At 42.8% G+C, this 25,250-nt stretch overlaps 1 protein-coding gene across 3 annotated transcripts in view; it reads left to right on the top strand.

Moving 5' to 3' along the window:
* RHBDL2 (rhomboid like 2) overlaps window positions 1–21,313 on the top strand; it is a 57,661-nt gene extending 36,348 nt beyond the window's left edge. For 2 of the 3 annotated variants that reach the window (XM_030942715.1, XM_030942716.1), the window contains 4 exons: window positions 10,316–10,416; window positions 13,089–13,149; window positions 18,751–18,812; window positions 20,451–21,067. In XM_030942715.1, the coding sequence (XP_030798575.1) occupies window positions 10,316–10,416; window positions 13,089–13,149; window positions 18,751–18,812; window positions 20,451–20,630 (404 nt within the window). In that variant the 3' untranslated portion in view covers window positions 20,631–21,067. Of the gene's footprint in view, window positions 1–10,315; window positions 10,417–13,088; window positions 13,150–18,750; window positions 18,813–20,450 lie in introns of all 3 variants that reach the window. The other variant, XM_010352690.2, reaches the window with a different exon arrangement.
* The last annotated feature ends 3,937 nt before the right edge of the window (window positions 21,314–25,250 follow it).

The raw sequence follows: 25,250 nt of genomic DNA, 5'->3' as shown, positions 1-25,250 counted from the left end.
GTGGAGACGGGGTTTTGCCATGTTGGCCAGGCTAGTCTCAAACTCCTGACCTCAGGTGGATCTGCCCGCCTTGGCCTCCCAAAGTGCTGGGATTACAGGCGTGAGCGACCATGCCTGGCTTTTACTTTTAAATATGCAACCCATTTTGAGTTTGAGGTCTGTTTTGTTTGTTTGGCCTGAAGATATCCAGTTATGCTAGAACAATTCCTTGAAAGGACTTTTTCCTCCTTCATTGAATTGCTTTTGCACCATTATAAAAAAATCAGTTGCCTGTAGTTATGTGGGGGCTATTCTGGGTTCTTTTTATTCTATCAATCTCTATGTCTATCCCTCCACCAAAACTACATAGGCTTGCTTACTGTAGCTATATAATAAGTTTTGAAATCAGAATGATTCCTCCTACTTTATTCTTTAATTCCTTTGCCTTTCCATATAAGCATTAGAATAATTCTGTTTATAGCTATAGAAATTCTTGTTGGAATTTTGATAGGAATTGCCTTAAATCTGTACATCAATGGGGGAGAACTGATATATTTTCTATATTGAGTGTTTCAATCTATGAAGAGTGTCTTTTATTTATAACTCCTAAATGGTGTTGTATTTTAAATTTCAGTGTCCATATGTTCATTGCTAGTATACAGAAACACAATTGATTTGTGCATATTCTTTTTTTTTTTGAGACGGAGTCTCGCTGTGTCGCCCAGGCTGGAGTGCAGTGGCACGATCTCTGCTCACTGCAAGCCCTGCCTCCCGGGATCACCCCATTCTCCTGCCTCAGCCTCCCGAGTAGCTGGGACTACAGGCACCTGCCACCACGCCTGGCTAATTTTTTGTATTTTTAGTAGAGACAGGGTTTCACTGTGTTAGCCAGGATGGTCTTGATCTCCTGACCCATGATCCGCCTGCCTTGGCCTCCCAAAGTGTTGGGATTATAGGTGTGAGCCACCACACCCGGCCTGTGCATGTTATTCTTATACCTTGCAACCTTGCTGAACTCACTTAGTAGTAGGGTTTTTGTTTTGTTTTAGATTCTTTGGGATTTTTCATGTCATCTGCAAATCATCATGTCATCTATAAATAGGGACAGTTTATTTCTTCCTTTCCAGTCTGTTTCTTTTTCTTGCCTTATTGTGTTGGCTAGCACTTCAAGCACTATGCTGATTAAGAGTGAAGAGAACAGATGTTCTTGCCTTGTTTCCAAACTTAGGCAGAAAGCAATTAGTCTTTTGCCACAAAGTGTAATGTTAGCTGTAAGTTTGTTTTTTTGGGGGGTTGGAGTCTAACACTGTTGCCCAAGCTGGAGTGCAATGGAGTGATCTCAGCTCATTGCAACCTCTGCCTCCTGGATTCAAGCGATTCTCCTGCTTCAGACTCCCAAGTAGCTGGGATTACAGGTGCCTGCCACCATGCCTGGCTAATTTTTTGTATTTTTAGTAGAGAAAGGGTTTCATTATGTTCGCCAGGCTGGTCTCAAACTCCTGACCTCATGATCTGCCTGCCTTGGCCTCCCAAAGTGCTGGAATTAGAGGCGTGAGCAACCATGCCCGGCCTGAGCCACTGTGCCCAGTCGTTTTTGTTTCTTTTATCTTGAGACAGAGTCTCTGTCACCCAGGCTGGAGTGAAGTGGCATGATCTCGGCTTACTGCAACCTCCACCTCCCAGGTTCAAGCAATTCTTGTGCCTCAGCCTCTGAGTACTTGGGATTACAGGCATGCAGTACCACACCCAGCTAATGTTTTTTGTATTTTTAGTAGAGACAGAGTTTCACTATGTTAGTCAGACTGGTCTCGAACTCCTGACCTCGTGATTCACCCACCTTGGCCTCCCAAAGTGCTGGGATTACAGGCGTGAGCCACCACGCCCAGCCTGTATCAAATAATTTTTGCCTAACACAAAATCACCAAGATTTCTTCTATGTTCTTTCCTAGAAGTTTAATTATTTTAGGCTTTCCATTTAGGTGTATCGTCTGGTTTTTTTTTTGCAAGGAAAGGACTGAAGTCATGTGGATGTCTGTTCTAATATCATTTGTTGAAAAGACAGTCCTTTCTCCTTTGAATTGCTTTAGTATCTTTGTTGAAAATACGAATTGCTTTTGTATCTTTGTTGGAGTCGTTGTTTGTATATATGAGTGTGTTAATCTCTGGAGGTTCTATTCTGTTCCACTTACATATTTGTATATCTTTACACCAATACTACATATCTTGGTTCCTGTAGTTTTCATGACTTGTTAGTCATGAAATCAGGAAGGGCTACCACTCCAACTTTACTCTTTTTCTTTTTTTTTTTTTTTTTTTTGAGACGGAGTCTCGCTCTGTCGCCCAGGCTGGAGTGCAGTGGCCGGATCTCCGCTCACTGCAAGCTCCGCCTCCCGGGTCCACGCCATTCTCCTGCCTCAGCCTCCCGAGTAGCTGGGACTACAGGCGCCCGCCATCTCGCCCGGCTAATTTTTTGTATTTTTTAAGTGGAGACGGGGTTTCACTGTGTTAGCCAGGATGGTCTCGACCTCCTGACCTTGTGATCCGCCCGCCTCGGCCTCCCAAAGTGCTGGGATTACAGGCTTGAGCCACCGCGCCCGGCCAACTTTACTCTTTTTCACAATTTTTTTGGCTATTCTAAATCCTTTGCATTTCCATATAACTTAGTTTGTCAGTTTCTAAAAAAAAATCTGCTGGGATTTGGATTGCATTGAATCTATAGATCAACTTGGGGAAAACTGACATTTTAACAATATTGAGTCTTCCAACCCATGTTGAACAAAGTATACCTTTCTATTTATTTAGGTCTTTCAAAATTCCTCTCAGCATGTTTTTTAGTTTTCAGTGTTTATGTCTCGCAGAGCTTTTGGGTCAGATTTATCTCTATATATGTCATATTTTTGATGTATTAGAAATGGTAATGTTTTTAAAATTTCTATTTCTCGGCCAGGCATGGTGGCTCATGCCTGTAATCCCAGCACTTTGGGAAGCCGAGGCAGGTGGATCACCTGAGGTCAGGAGTTTGAGACCAGCCTCGCCAACATAGTGAAACCCCGTCTCTACTAAAACGACAAAAATTAGCTGGGCGTGGTGGCACATACCTGTAATCCCAGCTACTCGGGAGACTGAGGCAGGAGAATAGCTTGAACCCAGGAGGTGGAGGTTGCAGTGCGCTGAGATAGTGCCATCACTCTAGCCTGGGCGACAAGAGCGAAACTCCATCTCAAAAACTAAATAAATAAATAAATGAAAATTAAAAAAAATTCTGTTTCTCATTCTTCATTGTTACCACATGAAAATATAATTTTTTGGGTATATTTTGTATATAGATCTTGTGTCTTCCAACTTTGCTAAACTCACTTATTACTTCTAGAAGCTTTTTGTAGATTCCATTAGATTTTCTACATAGATTATTATGTTGTCTGTACTTGCTAATTTCCCTTTTGATGTTTTCTTTGACACATGGGTCATTTAAAATGCGTTATTTAGTTTTCAAATATTTGTGTATTTTTTCCAAAGATGTTCTATAGTTAATATCTAGTTTAACTGTGTTTAGAGGCTGGGCATGGTGGCTCACGCCTGTAATCCCAGCACTTTGGGAGGCTGAGGTGGGCAGATCACTTGAGCCCAGGAGTTCAAGACCAGCCTGGGCAACATGGTTAAACCCCATCTTTTAAAAAAAAACAAAGGTCAGGTGCGGTGGCTCACGCCTGTAATCCCAGCACTTTGGGAGGCCGAAGTGGGCGGATCATCAGGTCAGAAGTTCGAGACCAGCCTGACCAACATGGTGAAACCCCGTCTCTATTAAAAACACAAAAAAATTAGCAAGGTGGTGGTGCACACCTATAATCCAAGCTACTCAGGAGGCTAAGGCAGGAGAATCGCTTGAACCCGGGAGGCAGAGGTTACAGTGAGCTGAGATTGTGCCACTGTACTCCAGCTTGGGTGAAAGAGCGAGACTCCATCTCAATAATAATAATAATAATAATAATAATAATAATAATAATAACTAAAAAAATTTAAAAAATTAAAAAAAACAAAAACAAAAATTAGCTTGGTGGTGCACACCTGTAGTCCCAGCTATTCGGGAGGCTGAAGTAGGAAAATCACCTGAGACTGGGAAGTTGAGGCTTCGGTGAGCTGTGATCACGCCACTGCACTCCAGCCTGGGCTTCAGAGCAAGATTCTGTCTAAAAGAAAAAAACTGTGGTTAGTGAACAAACTTTGTATGACTTGAATCCTTTTAAATGTTTTAAGATTTGTTTTATGGTCCAGAATATGGCCTATGTTGGTAAGTGTTCTTTGTACATTTGAAAATAACATGTGATCTGTTGTTGGGTAGAATATTGTATAAATGTCAATTAGGTCTGTTTGGCTGATTATGTTGTCTTCTGATTTTCTGTCTACTTTTTCTATAAATTATTGAGAGAGGATTATTGAAATCTCTGATTATAGTAATGAATTTATCTGTTTCTCCTGTGGTTCTATCAGTTTTTGCTTTATTTATTTATTTATTTATATTTTTTGAGATGGAGTCTTGCTCTGTCACCCAGGTTAGAGTGCAGTGGTGCGATCTCGGCTCACTGCAACCTCCACTGGGTTCAAGCTATTCTCCTGCCTCAGTCTCCCAAGTAGCTGGGACTACAGGCATGTGCCACCATACCCGGCTAATTTTTGTATTTTTAGTAGAGACAGCGTTTTATCATGCTGGCCAGGCTGGTCTCAAACTCCTGACCTCAGGTGATCCACTGGCCTCGGCCTCCCAAAGTGCTGGGATTATAAACATGAGCCACCATGCCCGGCCCATTTATTTATTTATTTATTTATTTTTAAATTTCTCCTCTCCTCTCCTCTCTTCTCCTCTCCTTTCCTCTCCTTTCTTCTCCTCTCCTCTCCTCTCCTCTCTTCTCCTCTCCTTTCCTCTTCTTTCTTCTCCTCTCCTCTCTCTTCCTCTCTCTCTCTCTCTCTACCCCCACCCCTCTTTCTTTCTTTCGACAGAGTCTTGCTCTGTTGTCCAGGCTGGAGTGCAATGGCATGATCTTGGTTCACTGCAACCTCCGCCTCCTGGGTTCAAGCATTTCTCCTGTCTCAGCCTCCAGAGTAGCTGGGATTACAGGCACCTGCCACCAAGCCCAGCTAATTTTTGTATTTTTAGTAGGGACGGGGTTGCACCATGTTGGCGAGGCCTGACCTCAGGAGATCTGCCTGCCTTGGCCTCCCAAAGTGCTGGGATTACAGGTGTGAGCCACTGTACCGGACAATACACCTGATAATTTTTGATTGGATGCTAGACATTTTATCTAGTTGGATGGTGCATATTTTTGTGTTCCTATACTTTTTAAATTTTTAAATATTTATTTATTTAGAGATGGAGTCTTGCTCTGTCACCCAGATTGGAGTGCAGTGGTGTGATCTTGGCTCACTGCAGCCTCTGCCTCCTGGGTTCAAGCGATTCTCTTTCCTCAGCCTCCCAAGTAGCTGGGACTACAGATGTGTGCCACCACTGCCTGGTTAATTTTTGTATTTTTAGTAGAGACAGGGTTTGCTATGTTGGTCAGGCTGGTCTTGAACTCCTGATCTTAAGTGATCTGCATGCCTTTACCTCCCAAAGTGCTGGGATTACAGGCATGAGCCACTGTGCACGGCCAATACTTTTTTTTTTAATTTTTATTTATTTACTTATTTTTTTTGAGATAGAGTCTTACTCTGTCATCTAGGCTGGAGTGTGGTGGCACAGTCTTGGCTCACTGCAACTTCCATCTTCCAGGTTCAAGTGATTCTTTTATTTATTTATTTATTTTTTGAGACAGAGTCTAACTCTTGTCACCCGGGCTGGAGTGCAGTGGTGGATCTCGGTTCACTGCAACCTCTGCCTCCCAGGCTCAAGCAATTCTCCCGCCTCAGTCTCCCAAGTAACTGGGATTATAGGCGTGCGCCACCATGCCCAGATAATTTTTGTGTTTTTAGTGGAGATGGGGTTTCACCATGTTGGCCAGGCTGGTCTCAAACTCCTGACCTTAATGATCCACCTGCTTTGGCCTCCCAAAGTGCTGGGATGACAGGCGTGAGCCACTGCACTCGGCCCAAGGGGTTCTTGTGTCTCAGCCTCCCGAGGAGCTAGGATTACAGGTGCACACCACCATGCCCGGCTAATTTTTGTATTTTTAGTAGAGAAGGGGTTTCACCATGTTGGTCAGGCTGCTTTTGAACTCCTGACCTCAAGTGATCTACCCGCCTTGGCCTTCCAAAGTGCTGGGATTGCAGGCATGAACCACCATGCCAGGCCATAAATACTTTTTAGATTTGTTCTGTAACTCAGTTATATTACTTGGAAGCAGTTTGATTCTTTTCGGTAAGAAGGTAATTATTCCTACCACTGGACCCTTTTGTGTATTCTACGCAACACCCATTAATTATGGCATTTTCCAGTACACATCCCCACATTGCTTGGAGGAAAGAACCTAGAGAAAAGTCGCAGGGCAGAAAAGCAGTGGAGGGCAGCCCTGGATTATCAGTCCTTGGGGCCCTCCTGCCCCAGGAAGGGCAGTGAGGACCATGGTATTGCTGCCATCATTATCACCCTGGCCATGAGCTTGCAGGACTGGGGTAGACCCAGAGGAGGTCTGGAAGGGCCAGAGTCAGCCAGGAACACAGCAGCTCAGCTCTCGGCTGTTGGCAGGTGGCCTTGATGGCTTTTCAAAGGCAATCACTCCATCCAGGACAAAGCTCATTTTTCTCTGGGGCAAAACACATTGGTTCATTTGTTCAGTTCATTAATTCAACCAGTCTGTTTCTAAGGGAAACCTGGCTATGGCCAGTCCTGTCCCCATGTCCCTAGGTGCCCAGTGTTCCCAAGGGACCTGAATTCCAATCTCAGTTAGGAGTTCAAGGGTCAGCATCCCTGTGCCCCAGATGCCTGTTAGGGAGGACAGTAAAGGCTGAGTACTCTTGGGCTCACCAAACACCAGCATTGAGAAACCACCCCCCATCTTCCCTAGGTATGGTGACCTTGTAGGACAGTTCATGCTGTTGGGGTGGCCTGGGTAAGGTGGCCACGGGGGCAGGGGACCAAGGTCTGCCCCACCTTTGACCTTAGTGACATGCCCCTGATTGCCTGGCCCCCCTCTGGCTGTCGCCTGAGTCCCTTCTCTGCGGGTGCCTGGGCCTTGCTGCACTTCATTTGTATGCTAACTTCATACTGATCACACTTGATTTTCCTACTGTGATTTCCCTTCTTTCCAATTTTTTCATCAAGTTAAAAATTCTGTATCAAGAGCAGTTTCCTACATTACCTCAAATCCTGTTCAGAACAAGGATCATTCCTAGAAGTCGGAGAGGAGGGAAAACAAGCTTAGCCACAGAACACTACTCCATACTTGAGCTTCTGTTTCAAGGGAAGTGAATAACTGGTGGTGGAGCCCTGCCCCTCTGCAGCGTGTGGTTTTGTCCTGACACATTTTAAGATTGAGGTGTAACTTACGTGTCATAAAATGCCCAGACTTATGATGTGTGGAAACAAGAGTTTTCCAGTACAGAAAGTTACTTAGCCTCTCCGGTTCTGTGCAAGCAACAGGTAGTCTTCCCACTTCATTTTTGGTGGTTCTTTCCTTGGCTTGGGTAATTTCCTTGCATGCTCCTTTCTGGAGTTTTCTGTATGCAGCTTTCTGCTCTCTGGTACCCTGTCTTGTAAACTCTAGCAGTCCAGATCTATCTGGACTCTAAACTTCATCTCATCAACTTAAAGTTTGCTGAGATCTGCCTGGGTTCCTGCTTCGTGCACTGTATTCTGTAATCTCCCTCAAGGTAGTACCTGGGCAATCAGCTAACTCATTTATTAATAACTGATTCCCTGTCTCTAAGGGTTTACTGGTTTTGTTTTCTGATGTGTAGTATCTTGAAGACCATTCTTTCATATATGTTGTTCAGTGCTTTTGGCTTTTTCAAGTGAGACAGCAAATCCTATTCTTGTTACTTTATCATGGTCAGAGGTAGACATTTGTATCTATTTTAAAAATAAATTTCTCATATGATTATGATACAATCACCCCAGCCCTAGTCTATAGGTTAGCATTTGAGAATCATTGCGCTAAGTTGCTCTGGACTACTTTTTTTTTTTTTTTTTTGAAACAGAGTCTCATTCTGTCATCAGGTTGGAGTGCAGTGGTGCGATCTCAGCTCTCTGCAACCTCTGCCTTCTGGGTTCAAGTGATTCTCGTACCTCAGACTCTCCAGTAGTTGGAATTACAGGCACGTGCCACCACAACCAGCTAACTTTTTTTTTTTTTTTGAGATGGAGTCTCGCTCTGTTGCCCAGGCTGGAGTGCAGTGGCACGTTCTCAGCTCACTGCAAGCTCCGCCTCCCAGGTTCACGCCATTCTCCTGCCTTAGCCTCCCGAATAGCTGGGACTACAGGCGCCCGCCACAACACCCAGCTAACTTTTTGTATTTTTAGTAGAGATGGGGTTTCACCGTGTTAGCCAGGATGGTCTCCATCTCCTGACCTTGTGATCCGCCCACCTCAGCCTCCCAAAGTGCTGGGATTACAGGTGTAAGCCACCACGCATGGCCCTGTATTTTTTTTTTTTTTTTCAATTTTTTTGAGACGGAGTCTCACTCTTGTTGCCCAGGCTGGAGTGCAGTGGCACGATCTCAGCTCACTGCAACCTCCACCTCCAGGGTTCATGCTATTCTCCTGCCTCAGCCTCCCAAATAGCTGGGATTACAGGTGCCTGCCACCATGCCCAGCTAATTTTTGTATTTTTAGTAGAGACGGGATTTTGCCATGTTGCCCAGGCTGGTCTCGAACTCCTGAGCTCAGGCGATCCACCTGCCATGGCCTCCCAAAGTGCTGGGATTACAGGCGTGAGCCACCATGCCCGGCCTACTGGACTACTTCTCACTGATCTTCAGTCTTCCATATACCTGTTTCTATGCCATTGCTTGTACAGTTCTCCAAGTCCTGAATATCTCCTTCTCTTTTGTTTTTCTGATCCAATCATTTTGTATGTGGGGATGAGCGGGGAGGTCTTTCTCTGTCACCCAGGCTGGAGTGCAGTGGCACGATCATAGCTCACTGCAGCCTCAATCTCCTGGGCTCAAGTGATCCTATCAGCTCAGCCTCTTGAGTAGCAAGGACCACAGGCGTGTACCACTATGCTTGGCTAATATTTTTCTTATATTTTTGGAGACGGGTCTCACTCTGTAGCCCAGGTTGGTCTCAGACTCCTGACTTCTTGGTCTCAAGCAATCCTCCTGCCTGGGCCTCCCAAAGTGCTGAGATTACAGGAGTGAGCCGCCATGTCTGGCCAATCTTAAAGATTCTTCAAAGTTTAATCAAAATGTTATCTCCTCCTCCTCAGAGTAGCAAGGACTCCAGCCTTCTGCCTAGAAAATCACTCTTTCCTAAGTGCTTCTACAATAAATTTATTTTTGTCATAGTAGTTGTTATATTTTGCACTTTATAATAGTTGTTTGTCTTTTTGTAAAGTTACTAAGGACAGACACTTTTTCTTGCACAAAGTAGGTATTGTATTGTATTATACACTAAGGAAATGAAAGACGGCCTTGAAAGGAGTAGACCAAGTAATAGAACTAAGCAGTGTAGAGAGAATATTTTAGTCTTTGCATAAGGTGGTTTGTAAAGCCTTGTTTTGGTCCAGCAAATCTAGGATTAGTTTAGCAAATAGGATTCATCTTGCTTGGGGCATCTGATTGGATGGTATGTTGAGAAGGATTCTGAGGGCACCTTATGGCTCATTGAGAAAGACAGTGATTAGATAGTAACATGTTGGATTGTCTCAGGTGTTTTGACTAAACATAGGATATTTTGCAATAATATTAGGTTGAGGCAAAAATAATTGCAGTTTTTGCCCTTAAAAGTAATGGCAAAACTGCAATTACCTTTGCACCAACTGAATAGCTAACAAATATATAATACACATCAGGCAGTATTCTAAGCACGAAAAATACATCAACTCATTTACTTACCCTGACAATCCATTGAGGTAAGTTCTGTTAATAGCCCCATTCTGCAGGTAGGGAAACTGAGACACAGAGAAGTTAACTAACTTCCTCAAATTACACTGCTGGTAATTCTGGCTTCAGACAATTCTCCATTGTTACTGTTATGTTGCTGTTCTAAGGAACATTCAATGTTTTCAGAAACACTGTGGTCGTTAGCATATACAGTTATACTTCTATGGTATGAAAGGGACAAAATAGATTTGTTGCTTGCTAATATTAATAGGCCAAATTTCCCAAATGTCTACCTTAGATTAGAAAGATTTATCTTTCCTGATCCATATAGTCATGTCTGATCTTTTGTGTTTTATTTTTTTAGGGTCCCTTGCCAGCTCCATCTTTGACCCACTCAGATATCTTGTGGGAGCTTCAGGAGGAGTCTATGCTCTGATGGGAGGCTATTTTATGAATGTTCTGGTGGTAAGAACCACGGGGATGGAGTCCACAGGTCTCTTAAAAAAACGGAAAACAGTAACTGTTCTTTGGTTTAATGAATCTTCATTTATCAATATTTACTGAGCACTGATTTTTCTGAGAATTGTATGGCAATGCCATTTTGTTTCCTTCCTTTTCTTTCTATTTTTTCTGAGATAGAGTCTTGCGCTATTGCCCAGGCTGGAATGCAGTAGTGTGATACTGGCTCACTGCACTTCCGCCTCCCGGACTCAAGCAATCCTCCCACCTCAGCCTCCTGAATAGCTGGGACTACAGATGTGGGCCACCATGCCTGACTAATGTTTTTATTGTTTGTAGAGCCAGGGTTTCGGCATGTTGCCCAGGCTGGTTTCGAACTCCTAGGCTCAAGCGATCCGCCCACGTTGGCCTCCCAAAGTGCTGGGATTACAGGCGTGAGCCGCCGCACCTAGTTTCCTTTCATATTTTATCATTTTTTTTTCTGATTTCGAAAGTAATGAGTACTACATAAAATTTTAAATAAAAAAGTAGAAAGTTAAGGTCCTCAATATAGTATCTGTTAACAGTTGGGTGGGTGGTGAAAGACATTGTTGACAGTTTCATATCTTTTTTTCAGCCCGTTTTATTTTTATTTTTTTAAAGGAAACCAAGTTTATTAAGAAAGTAAAGGAATAAAAGAACAACTACGTCATAGGCAGAGCAGCTCAGACCTTTTTCTACATGTATTAAAAATCCTACCAATGTTAATCTTATAACAGTGACATCACCCTTATATCGTTCTGCATTTTATCACAGAGCATCCTGACCATCTACCCATGTCAGTGCTTAGAAATCCTCCCAGCTTAGCAGCTGCTCCCTAGCATCCTCTATATAGATGCACCATGATTTATTTAATGAATCGCTCATTGAAAAAAATTTGGGGTGATTCCTGCTTTTCATGTTTACAAGTAACGCTATAAGAAATACTCTTGGCCAGGTGTGGTGGCTGACACCTGTAATCCCAACACTGTGGGAGGCCGAGGTGGGTGAATCATGAAGTCAAGAGATCGAGGCCATCCTGGCCAACATGGTGAAACCCCATCTCTACTAAAAATACAAAAATTAGCTGGGTGTGGTGGCACGTGCCTGTAGTCCCAGCTACTCTGGAGGCTGAGGCAGGAGAATTGCTTGAACCTGGGAGGTGGAGGCTGCAGTGAGCCAAGATTGTGCCACTGCACTGCAGCCTGGACGACAGAGTGAGACTCCATCTCAAAAAAAATTTAAAAAAAATTATACGTAGAAAAGTATAAAGCAATTATAAAACTGTTCCAAATATAGAAATCACTAAGCAAAGTGGTTTTTTCAACTTTAGATTGCAACCCATTAGTGGTTGTAGACTCACTTTAAGGAATTGTGGCCAAAAGTTAAGCCCAAGAAAAAAAAAGTCAGTGTTATTGTTTGATTTATGTGTGTACTGGGTTGTTAGGTAAACTATTTCTTACTGTAGGTCGTGGTCACAAGAGTTTGAAAAGAATTGATTTAGAGTAAACATGCCTATTTCAGCATCTTTACTCCTTGGGAAGAGAGTTACTAATTTGAAAGGGAAGGGGCAAGTAATTCAATAAATTATATTAGAAATGTCTCCCTCAGCAGTTCGCCAGTGACACGCAAGGGACCCAAAGCTAAAATCCCACAGTGAGCCAGGTGCGCTGCCGTGCACCTGTAGTCCCAGCTACTCGGGAGTCTGAGACAGGAGGAAGGCTTGAGTCTCGGAGTTCGAGGCTGCAGTGAGCTATAGATTGCACCGCTGCACTCCAACCTGGGTGACAGAGTGAGACCCTCCCTGTCTTCTACCTCCCCTCACAAACCCCCCCCCCCCACCGCAAGAGCCCCCCCCCAAAATCCCTGGAATAATTTTTGACCAATATTTTGAATGTTTTTGAAATTACCTCAAAAAATTAAGGTAATACTCAAATCTCAGTTAAGTCTTTGCTAAATATTACCGGGAAAGAGGATGAAGAAATATCAAATGAATATATATATATATATATATATTTTGAGACGGAGTCTTGCTCTGTCGCCCAGGCTGGAGTGCAGTGGCCGGATCTCAGCTCACTGCAAGCTCCCCCTCCCGGGTTTATGCCATTCTCCTGCCTCAGCCTCCCGAGTAGCTGGGACTATAGGCGCCCACCACCTCGCCCGGCTAGTTTTTTTGTATTTTTTAGTAGAGACGGGGTTTCACTGTGTTAGCCAGGATGGTCTCGATCTCCCGACCTCGTGATCTGCCCGTCTCGGCCTCCTAAAGTGCTGGGATTACAGGCTTGAGCCACCGCGCCCGGCCTCAAATGAATATTAACCAAAAATCTTAGAATATTTCATCAATCTTAGTTTAACAGCATTTATTTATCTATTTATTTATTGACAAGTGTTGATTTTATATTACTTTTATTGAGATTATTTCTGGCTAGCAAAATTGTGTCATTTATATCATTAAATTAAATATCTTGTCATTTTATTCCCCAAAGTGCATTGTACTTCCCAAATACATTTAAAAACTTGGCTGTGACACTCATGCTTTGATTTGCAAGTATTTGACACTGGAAGATTATTTCAAATGAAGAGCAGATGAAGACGGAATAGAGTTGAGGTTTCATTTGTCCATAGATAGCTTATATAATTATTATTTATTTCTTTGCAAGAACTTTCGAGAAATGATTCCTGCCTTTGGAATTTTCAGACTGCTGGTCATCATCCTGATAAGTAAGTGTGTTTTGTGAACACTTCATACTGTTGAAGTGAAACTAAAATATAGAGACAAATCTCTAAACATTTTATTTGGGAATCACAGAATTGCAATTTAGGGCATGTACACAGACCTGGGAGGTCTATGGTATGTCTGAAGTACAAAAGAAAAGGCTGGGGGGTTTATTAGAAAGATAAATTTTACATATTATATTGAAAGAAAGCTCATTGGCCCTAGAGCAGCCCTTGGGAGCTGGTTGGTGAGTGATGATAGCGGGGAGAACTAGTCTTAGACTTGTGTTGTTTAGACCTGATTCTTAGACTCAATTTGTTTCAGCAGCTATTAGGTAAAACTAGTCTTATGGTTAGAGCAGGTAGTTTCAGCAGCTGGGCTTGTGGAGAATTCAATTGTTGGAGCAGTGCCGTGTGCTCTGAGTGCTTTTGTCCCCTAGCCTCTCAACTCTGATTTAGTTGGGTTTGACAAGAATGACCTATTCTGCATAATCAACTCACACAATATTTTCACAGTGTTATTGGTTTAGCCTTCAGGAGGCCTTTCCACATTTCCGAAATACTAACATGGAGAATAACTGCAAACCTACAGTTAGAAAAAAATTGTCCACTTCACAGCACTAAGCAGAAAGAATTAAACAAAGGAGTTTTACAGGCTCTCATGGGTGGTTCTTAGACATGCCTACAGGACGTATTTTTGCTTTTTCTATCTTTATGGAGTGAGGGAAGCCAAGAGAATAGAGCCATAGGCACCCCCTCTACTTGAACCACAATAGCTTCACTTATGTTTTATATACTGGACTTTTTCATATATTGGAAGCTGTATGTGATTTTGTCTGCAAAGGGAAAACTTGGAAACCACTGATATAATCTATTTTCTTCCTCAGTTTCTAAATTTGCAGATTAAAAAAATAAATTGATCCAGGATATAAGTATTGAGTGATAGCTGATAGTTGAGGATTAATGATAGAGAGCTGGGCCGGGGCGGGGGTGGCGGGCAACTGTTCAAGAAGCCCAGACCAAGAGGGTGACTAATGTGGCTTTTGAAATCTCCAAGAATTCTAGAATCACATGCTAAAGGACGTTAGGAAGAATGCTGTCTGAAGAGACGATGGAAGTGCAGCTGAGTCTGAGAGTAAAGGTAGATTCCAGATGACAGCAGGCCATAGAGCATGGAAGAAAACAAGATCAAAGGTGGGGGTGGTAACTGGTGTTGACAGACCTGCTCCAGTTGAAGTTTTCTCTATCTGGAGGGCTGTGGAAGAATGACAGACCCTGGGGTCAGACCTGAAAGCCAAAGGCAGAGGTTATACCTGATAAAGCCTAAGATGTTGGCTGTCCACATAGTAAGAAAACAGGATTTTGCAATTTCTATCAAGGGTTCAATTATCCCCATTACAGGAACAGAGGCAACTATGTCTGTGGGAAGGGACTCTTTAGTTTATTGATGATTTAATTGTAAGAACATTAATATTTCACTCTGAGATAAAATAATTCACTTGTTTATAGTTTATACTATTCTTAATTTTTTTCTTCATAACAAATTCAAAACCTAAGAGAAGGAAGAGTGAGTATCTGGGAGACAGCAGAGCTGCTGCAGGAGCCGAGCTGCCTCCTCAGTTGTTCAGGGTCACACCCAGAATCAGAGGACACATTGTCTGGGCACAGAAAGGTTGTCACTCAAGATACAGGGTCTTCAGTCGGTCTGCTTCATTTCCAAAAGTTCTTTGGCCTGGTTTACCTACTATTGAAAATGGGAAGAGTTACAACATATACCAGATTAATAAAATATAAATGCATTTGTATTTGAAACATGTTTCTTTGGAAATGTATACAATATTGTTTTAAGTTGTAAATATTCTTCTTCTTTTTTTTTTTTTTGAGACGGAGTCTTGCTCTGTCGCCCGGGCTGGAGTGTAGTGGCGTGATCTTGGCTCACTGCAACCTCTGCCTCCCGGTTCAAGCAGTTCTCCTGTCTCAGCCTCTCCTGTCTACAGGTGCATGCCACCACGCCCGGTTTATTTTTGTATTTTTACTAGAGATGGGGTTTTACCATATTGGTCAGGCTGGTCTCGAATTCCTCACCTCAGGTGATCCACTTGCCTCAGCCTCCCAAAGTTATGGGATTATAGCTGTGAGTCACCGCGCCCAGCCAAGTTATAAATATTCTTTTTTTTTTTTTTTTTTGAGACAGAGTCTCGCTCTGTTGCCCAGGCTGGAGTGCAGTGGCGCAATCTCGGCTCACTGCAAGCTCCGCCTCCCGGGTTTACGCCATTCTCCTGCCTCAGCCTCCCGAGTAGCTGGGACTACAGGTGCCCGCCATCTCGCCCGGCTAGTTTTTTTTTTTTTTTTTTTTTTTTTTTTTTTTTTTTTTTTTTAGTAGAGACGGGGTTTCACCGTGTAGGCCAGGATGGTCTCGATCTCCTGACCTCGTGATCCACCCGTCTCGGCCTCCCAAAGTGCTGGGATTACAGGCTTGAGCCACCGCGCCCGGCCATAAATATTCTTAATTGTGAATGGCAGGTGGCCAAAAAAACCTTCCTTCATCAAGCACTATGTTCGAGACCAGTCTGTGCAACATAGGGAGACTCCGTCTCTACAAAAAAATTGGTCAAGTGTTGTGGTGTGGGCCTGTGGTTCCAGCTCCTCAGGAGGCTGAGGTGGGAGAATTCGCCTGAGCCTGGGAGGCCGAGGCTGCAGTGAGCCGTGATCATGCCACTGTACTCTAGTCTGGGTGGCAGAGCGAGGTTGTCTCAAAAAAAATTCATAGGAAGGCAACTCTTTTAAAGTAAATATCAAATTTTTAATGAGGACAATGGTTTGGCTTTTTGGAGTAAGGGCTTATTTTCAGGTTGGAAGACATGTCTCAGTTTAGAGGCAGCAGCAACCCAGAAGAAAAGTCCCCTAGGAAGCGGAAAGAGGAAAGAGTCAGACTCGGATACAGGAAAGGGCAAGATGGAGAGACACTGGTTGGAGAAATTGACATACTACTGGTTACAAAGACTTTCTGAGAGGAGGTCTCCTATCCTAGAAGACTAAAGCAAAGTAACTGTTTCCAGTTATGTGGCAGTGTTTTTAAAAATACTTTCCTAGACCCATGGGCATGTTATTTATGCGGACCAGGAAATGCAAATGATGATTGAAAATATGGGCTAGGCACAGTAGCTCACTCCTGTAATCCCAGCACTTTGGGAAGCCGAGGTGGGTGGCTCACGAGGTCAGGAGATTGAGACCATCCTGGTCTCATGGTGAAACCCTGTCTCTACTAAAAATACAAAGATTAGCCAGGCGTGGTGACATGGGCCTGTAGTTCCAGCTGCTCAGGAGACTCAGGCAGGAGAATCACTTAAACTCAGGAGGCGGAGGTTGCAGTGAGCTGAGAATGCACCACTGCACTCCAGCCTGGGTGACAGCGAGACTGTGTCTCAAAACAAACAAAACCAAACAAAACAAAAAGACAATATGACACAGCCTCATTAATCTAATACTTTGTAATAGTCATTTACAATTAAATGAATATTGAATACTTCCTCGACCTCAATTTCTTTCCAGTGACTTCAACATCAATCAATACAGTATTGAAAGGGAATCTAGTCAGAACACATGTCCTGATGCTATTTTCCCAAAGGCAAGGACTAGGTCTTTTCATCTGCTAGGACACAGTGGCTCACTAAGTAGAGCACAGGGAATTAGGGGATGGGTGTGGAATGCGATAGCTGCAAGAGATGTTTCCTAGCACTACACACATAGGGCAGAGTTCTTCTAGGCCAAGAAATCAGAAGCTCCTTTTGCAGCACAGATCTGACTTACTTGAAGACTGCCTAACTTCTGGCTCTCACAGTTTTATTCGAGAATATGGAATCATTTGCTTTCATGGCCTGACACCTTCAGAACTCCAGATGGTAATTACAGGCAATTACCATGGTGGCTGAGAGTGGAGCCTTGGTGTCTTGGTTTCTTTATGTATAAAATGCCACCATCCTTCTTCACTTTGATTGCTACAATAGTATTTTTCCAGCTGGTCTTTCAGTTCCTGTTCTTGCTCCCTTATGTCTGCTTCCTATATGGCAGCTAGAATAATCTTTGTAAAACCACCAGTGTGGTCACTCAAGCCTGTAATCCCAGCACTTTGGGAGGCCGAGGTGGGTGGATCACCTGAGGTCAGGAGTTCAAGAGTTGGAGACCAGCCTGGTCAACACGGTGAAACCCTGTCTCTACTAAAAATACAAAAATTAACTGGGCGTGGTGGCGGGCACCTGTAATCCCAGCACTTTGGGGAGCTCAGGCAGGTGGATCACCTGAGGTCAGCAGTTCAAGAGTTCGAGACCAACCTGACCAACACGGTGAAACCCCGTCTCTACTACAACTACAAAAATTAGCCGGGTGTGGTGGCACATGTCTGTAATCCCAGCTAATCAGGAGGCTGAGGCATGAAAATTGCTTGAACCTGGGAGGTGGAGGTTGCAGTGAGCCAAGACTGCACTACTGCACTCCAGCCTGGGCGACAGAGTTGAGACTCTGTCACAAACAAACAAACAAACAAAATGTATCATGTCACTCCTGTGTTCAAGAGCTTTCAAAGACTTCCTATCACTCAGTAAAAGTTGAAGTCCTTACAATGGCCCATATAGACCCTACATAATCTGTCCCCTGCTACCTGTTTGATGTCATCACCCACAACCTTATCCCTAATTCTAGTCCTGAATCACCTGGAGGTCTCGTTAAAACAAAGTTGTTGGAAACAACAACTTGACCACAGTTGGTAGTTGGAAAACACAGCCATGGAAGTTGGAATCTGCTAAGGAGTGTACAACTCACCTTCTAAAAACAAAAACAGAAAGCTGAGTCTCACCCTCAAGGTTTCTGGTTCAGTAGGTCTGGGGTAGGTTTAAGAGTTTTCATTTCTAGTAAGTTTCCAGGTGAAGCTGATACTGCTGGTCTTGGTAAAAACCACTTTGAAAACCACTGATCCAGCCAGCTCAACTGCTTTGGTATTTTTCAAACACACCAGGCATATTCCTGCTTAGGGACTTTGTACTTGGTCTTCCCTCTCTCTGAAACACTCTTGTGTCAAATAGCAGCATGACTTGGACCCTTCCCTCTGTCCAGCATCATATTCTCAGAGATCCTCCTTGATACCCCTATTGGAAATCACACTTGACATCTGACATTCCTAGTTCTTCTTCCTCTCTTTGTATTTGCTCCATAGCTCATAGCACTATTTGACATACTGTATGTTTTACTTATTTGTTTGCCTCCCTGCCAATCACCCCCCACCACACCTGCCAACAATTTGTCAGCTACATGAGGCAGGTCTGTTAGATCTGCCCACTGCTGCCTATCTACCAGCTAGAATGATGCCTGACACATAGAGGACAATGAATGCTTGTTGGATGAATAAATCTGTAAAATGGGATAATGATAGTTCCTACTTCATAGGGTTGTGATGAAGATTAATGAGTTAAAAAATCTCTTAGAAAAGCACCTGTCACAGAGTTAAGTCTCAATAAATGATAGCTAGTATTATTATTATTAGAGGGGAACCAAAAACATTTGGTGTACTCTTGCGGAGATTCTGAGCCTTTATCAGGGTGTTTTTCCTTCTAGTTGTGTTAGACATGGGATTTGCTCTCTACAGAAGGTTCTTTGTTCCTGAAGATGGGTCTCCGGTGAGTTCAGTTTCTTTCTTTTATAAAATGGAAATTTGTTTACTGTCAAAAAGGGTTATCAAATAGGGGTTACAACGCTGTGATTTAGGGCAGCCAAATTTCCATTTGGAAGTTAAGAATATTTTTAAGAAAATCAGACGTTTGAATTGTCCTTCCTACTTAACTGTCTTATAGCCCTAATCACTGGCTCTACTTCACTGCACCTGCCATATTGGTAGCTATTCCAAAACAGGAGAGAATGGCCAGGCGCGGTGGCTCACGCCTGTAATTCCAGCACTTTGGGAGGCCGAGACTGGCGGATCACAAGGTCAGGAGTTCGAGACCAGCCTGGCCAATATGGTGAAACCCTGTCTCTACTAAAAATACAAAAATTAGCTGGGCTTGGTGGCAGGCACCTGTAATCCCAGCTACTCGGGAGGCTGAGGTAGGAGAATCGCTTGAATCCGGGAGGTGGAGGTTGCAGTGAGCCGAGATTGCGTCACTGCATTCCAGCCTGGGTGACAGAGTGAGACTCCATCTCAACAAAACAAAACAACAACAACAACAACAACAAAACCCCAGAAAACAGGAGAGAATGGATTTTCCGGTCCACATAGAATAAAAAGCAAATTGGTTTAGCCAGGCATGGTGGCATGTGCCTGTAGTCCCAGCTACTTGGGAGGCTGAGATGGGAGGATTGCTTGAGTCCCAGAGGTTGAGTCTGCAGTGAGCTGTGATCATGCCACTGCACTCCAGCCTGGGTGACAGAGTTGAGATCCCATTTCAAAAAACAAAACAAAACAAAAAAGCAGATTGGAAAACAGCAATGAAAATTTGAGTTCTACAAACTGACAATAAAGAAAATTGACAAAAATTTCCAGTTTTGCTGGGATTTATCTTTGAATTTGGTAGTTTCTGTTTGGGTATTTGTTGTGTACGTTATTACTTGTGTTTTAAATGTGACACCCCATGTATGTGTAATCAGATTATGCTGCTATAGAGATCCCTCATGGCAACTCAACCATTCTCTTAGTTGGCATCATATAGAATTATTTTAAATGCAATGATGATCAAGAATGAGAAACAATTTCTCTGTCTTTTGTACTTTAAGAATGGGTGAAAGCTGGGCGCGGTGGCTCAAGCCTGTAATCCCAGCACTTTGGGAGGCCGAGATGAGCGGATCACGAGGTCAGGAGATCGAGACCATCCTGGCTAACACGGTGAAACCCCGTCTCTACTAAAAAATACAAAAAACTAGCCAGGCGAGATGGCGGGCGCCTGTAGTCCCAGCTACTCGGGAGGCTGAGGCAGGAGAATGGCGTGAACCCGGAAGGCAGAGCTTGCAGTGAGCTGAGATCTGGCCACTGCACTCCAGCCCGGGCAACAGAGCAAGACTCCACCTCAAAAAAAAAAAAAAAAAAAAAAAAAAAAAAAAAAGAATGGGTGAAAATGACATTTCTTAGCTTTGTATGTTTCAGAGTATCTCCTTCTCTCTGTGCACACAGAGTTTTGTGTCTCTTTTGTCTTACCCCTAGTTCTCTAGACTTTTAAGACTCTTGTTTGACTGTGATAATATTTGTGTTTGAATAAGAGAGATGCAACTGAAATACACAATTAGCATTGTCTTCACTTATTTCCATTTTCTCCTTTTCTCCCAAGGTGTCTTTTGCAGCTCACATTGCAGGTGGATTTGCTGGAATGTCCATCGGCTACACGGTGTTTAGCTGCTTTGATAAAGCACTGCTGAAAGATCCAAGGTTTTGGATAGCAATTGTTGCTTATTTAGCTTGTGTCTTATTTGCTGTGTTTTTCAACATTTTCCTATCTCCAGCAAACTGACCTGCCCCTATTATAAGCCAATTAATAAAAAGAGCCATCTGGATGGGGGGAAAAAAGGAAGACTCTATGAAGAAACAGAAGTCTCAGCAAAGGTTAACAACTTTATATAGAGGAAAAAACAGCATTAAACTCATCAGTTGCAAAGACTGCCTACAAAAGGACCTTAGGATTTAAGGAAGAGGCTTCTTAATGTAGAAAGGGAAGAAGAAGAGAGAAAAGAAGGGCAGTAAAAACTGGAGATTGGGGCCAGGAGCAGTGGCTCATGCCTCTAATCCCAGCACTTTGGGAGGCTGAGGTGGGTGAAATCACCTGAGGTCAGGAGTTCGAGACCAGCCTGACCAATATGGTGAAACCTTGTCTCTACTAAAGAAAATACAAAAATTAACTGGGTGTGGCACTGCGTGCCTGTAGTCCCAGCTACTTGGGAGACTGAGGCAGGAGAATTGCTTGAACCTGGGAGGCGAAGGTTGCAGTGAGCCGAGATCACACCACTGCACTCCAGCATGGGTGACAGAGCGACACTCCGTCTCAAAAAACAAAACAAAACTAGAGATTGGGTCTTTCTTTCCCAGGCATAGGGTATTCTATAAAACAGACCTCTCCTTGGAGGATGTATTTTGGAGAATGCTTCATAAAATCTATGAATACTGTACAATGCTGATAATAAAAACTTTTTATACCTGTGTCAGACTCCTGATAATCACTTTTAAATAGATCACTGTTTGAGAAGATAGATCAGTACTGTTTGAGGTGTTTTACATACTTTATTGATAATGTTATCAACAACACAGAGAGGTAGTTATTACTCTGCATCTTAGAGTAATCGTAAAGAATCCCTTAAATAAACCCTTAAAGAATTATGTACTTGTCTGAGGGGAGCAGAATTTAAACATAGATAATGACTTGGAAACCTGTAGTCTCTCCTATAGGTCCAACAGTACTGTGTTCCCCAAATACTGAAGAGTATCATAGGAGTACAGGAACAAACATCTATGCGGGGTACACCATGAATGGTGGAAATATCTCATAGAAGAAGACTGAGGATTTTCTGGATTGCTAGTTTAAGATTCTGATACCGTGTCTAAGATCCCAAGGAACTTGGCACTGGCTTTCTGGTGCACACTATATACCTAGACTTTAGATTCTCATCTGTGATCAGACTGTCATCCTTCGTGTGGCTCATGGCTCTCCTAGGAGTGGGTAGGATTTATTTACAAAAGGTAAAATGTCATACCTGAAAGCTGAGAAGCATGTGTCGTCCTTTTTCTGTGTAGAATTCAGACTGTGGTTTATTATGTTTTTGGAAATGGTAGTTTTAGGTCATCGGAATACAGGAAACATAATTTTTTCTTTTATCATCAACGTATTTATTAAACACCCATCTAAACATGTTACTGTATTATGAAGGGCATATGCACTTAGATATAGTGAGAAAAGTTAATACTTTAATATTTTGAGAAAAACTGATCAGAAATGTGTTTCAAAAGTTAAATTTAAGTATGAACATGGGAATATGAGTGTGTTCTTTTTTTTCTTTTTTATGAGATGGAGTCTCGCTCTGTTTCCCTGGCTGGAGTGCAGTGGGCAGATCTTGGCTCACTGCAACCTCTGCCTCCTGGGTTCAAGCAATTCTCCTACCTCAGCCTCCCGAGTAGCTGGGATTACAGGTGTGCGCCACCACACCTGGCTCATTTTTTTTTTTAAGATGGAGTCTTGCTCTGTCACCCAGGCTGGAGTGCAGTGGCCCAATCTTGGCTCACTGAAACCTCCGCCTCCCGGGTTCAAGTGATTCTCCTGTCTCAGCTTCCTGAGTAGCTGGAATTACAGGTGGCTGCCACCAAGTCCAGCTAATTTTTGTATTTTTTTTTTTTTTTTTTTTTTTTTTAGTAGAGATGGGGTTTCACCATGCTGACCAGGCTGGTCTCTAACTCCCGACCTCAGGACCTCAGGTGATCTGCCTACCTTGGCCTCCCAAAGTGTTGGGATTACAGGCATGAGCCACCACGCCCGGCCCCTAATTTTTTATTTTTTTTTGAGACTGAGTTTCGCTCTTACTGCCTAGGCTGGAGTGCAATGGCACAATCTCGGCTCCCTGCAACCTCCACCCCCCGGGTTCAAATGATTCTCCTGCCTCAGCCTCCTGAGTAGCTGAGATTATAGGCGCCTACAACCATGCCTGGCTAATTTTTGTATTTTTAGTACAGACAAGGTTTCACCATGTTGGCTAGGCTGGTCTTGAACTTCTGACCTCAGGTGATCCACCCACCTCCGCCTCCCAAAGTGCTGGGATTACAGGCATGAGCCACTGCGCTCAGCTAATTTTTGTATTTTTAGTAGAGACGGTGTTTCACCATGTTGGCCAGGCTGGTCTCAAACTCCTGACCTCAAGTGATCCACCCGCCTCAGCCTCCCAAAGTGCTGGGATTACAGGTGTGAGCCACCATGCCTGGCCTTATGAGCATGTTCTTGGTTAAATAAAGATTCAAACAAGAAGTTAAAAGATAAAATCTTCAGCCAGGTGCATTGGCTCATGCCTATTATCTCAGCACTTTGGGAGGCTAAGGTGGGAGGACTGCTTGAGCCCAGGAGTTTGAGAACAGCCTGGGTAACATTCAAGAACTCTATAAAAAAATAAAAAATAGCCAGGTGTGGTGGTGCTTGCCTGTAGTTCTAGCTACTCTGGAGGCTGAGGTGGGAGGATCACTGGAACCCAGGAGTTCAAGGTTACAGTGAGCTAGATCATGCCACTGCCCTCCAGCCTGGGTGACAGAGTGAGACCCTGTCTTAAATAAACAAACAAACAAAATCTCCTTTTACCTTCTCACTTCAAACCTGCTGTTTTTCCCTAGTGATGACCATCATCAGTGGTCACAACAGTATGGTATGTATCCTTGCAGACTTTTTTCTATGTAGGATGAGCAGAAAGGAAAATGGGTTTAAGTTAATGGCCAATTCATCCACCGTACTGAACTTCACTGAATCTGCTCTATACCCTCAAAGGGACAAATTCAAAGAACAAATTAGAGGTGTCCATGGTATAACTCTCCCTAAGCATCATTTGCTTCTCAGATTTGCCTCAACTAGGAAAAGTTTTTGTTAATCAATTGTAGCTATATATATATATATATATATATATGCATATGTATTATATATATGTGTATGTGTGTGTGTGTGTATATATATATATGTATTTTTTTTCTTGAGACAGGGTCTTTCTCTGTCACCCAGGCTGGAGTGCAGTGGCACCATCTCGGCTCACTGCAACCTCTGCCTCCCAGGTTCAAGCAATTCTCCTGCCTCAGCCTCCCAGGTAGCTGGGATTATAAGAATGCATCACCATGCCTGGCTAATTTTTGGTATTTTTAATAGAGACTGGGTTTCACCACGTTGGCCAGGCTGGTCTTGAACTCCTGACTTCAGGTGATCCGCCTGTCTCGGCCTCCCAATGTGCTAGGATTACAGATGTGAGCCACCACGCCCGGCCTCTAGTTAGATATTTTTATAAAATGTAGGTTTTAGCAGGATAAATGTGATACATGTATTGTTCTATAACTTGCTTTACAACATGACCTAGGGACCTTTCTCTATTAGTTCATAGAGATCTTTATTCTCTGAATTGCTGAATGATATAGATGTACCATAGCTAACCATTCCTCTGTCGGACATGTAAATTGTTGCTGCTTTTGTATAATTACCAACAGTGCCATGTGAACAGCCTAGCATGTGCAGTGTGTCTCTGAGTGTGTATGCTGAGTGAATATTTCAAGTATCCAGAGGCAGAAAGGCTATGCTAATTTTGATAGGTTTAAATTGCCTTTTAAATAGCTGTATCCATTTATATTCTTACCTACAGGATATGAGAGTAACAGTGCCTCCCTACTTTGCCAAAAGAAGGTATTATAAATCTTGAAAATTTTGCATTTTGATAGTTAAAAAATAATATTTCACTTAAATGTGTATTTTCTACTGAGGTTGAGCACTTTTCAAATTTATTAATAATTTATGTTACACATATGTAATTCATACACAATATAGAAACATGACTATATTGTGTGTATGTGTCTATATATAAATATAAAAAATATTATATATTATATAAAATATATAACTATAGATAAATATATAAATATAAAATATAAAAAATATAAATAAATATATATATATGTGTGTGTCCCTAGTGAAATGTTTGTATTTAATCTGAGAAGTAGCTATTATTGGCAAAGAAGCCCAGGGAAGAAATATCTATGTGTTATGCTCAACCTGCCAGATCACTAGCTCTGAAGAGGCCTCTAATGACCTAAAATACAATGTAATTGTTAATAACAGAACATGGGAGAGAGAATCAGGACCTATCTATGAAATCGGACATGACCCATTTATTAAGGCAGATGACCAAGACGTTATTATCTAGTAAGAAAGACTTTTTTGGTTCTAGAATCATGGTTTATTGCACAAAAACAATGATATTTTATTGGGTTCCCCCAGTGGCAAAAATCACAGTACAAACAGCACACAAATATCTCCTGTCATTTTAAATTTGACATCTCTGAGTTATGGAGGAATCATTTACTCAGCTTAATTTGGGGCTCATGACTTTAGTCTTCTAGACTGCAGTGTGTT

This window comes from Rhinopithecus roxellana, chromosome 12 (assembly GCF_007565055.1).
Source record: "Rhinopithecus roxellana isolate Shanxi Qingling chromosome 12, ASM756505v1, whole genome shotgun sequence".
NCBI classification, from domain to species: Eukaryota; Metazoa; Chordata; class Mammalia; order Primates; family Cercopithecidae; genus Rhinopithecus; species Rhinopithecus roxellana.
This window is presented reverse-complemented; position numbering and strand designations above follow the sequence as displayed.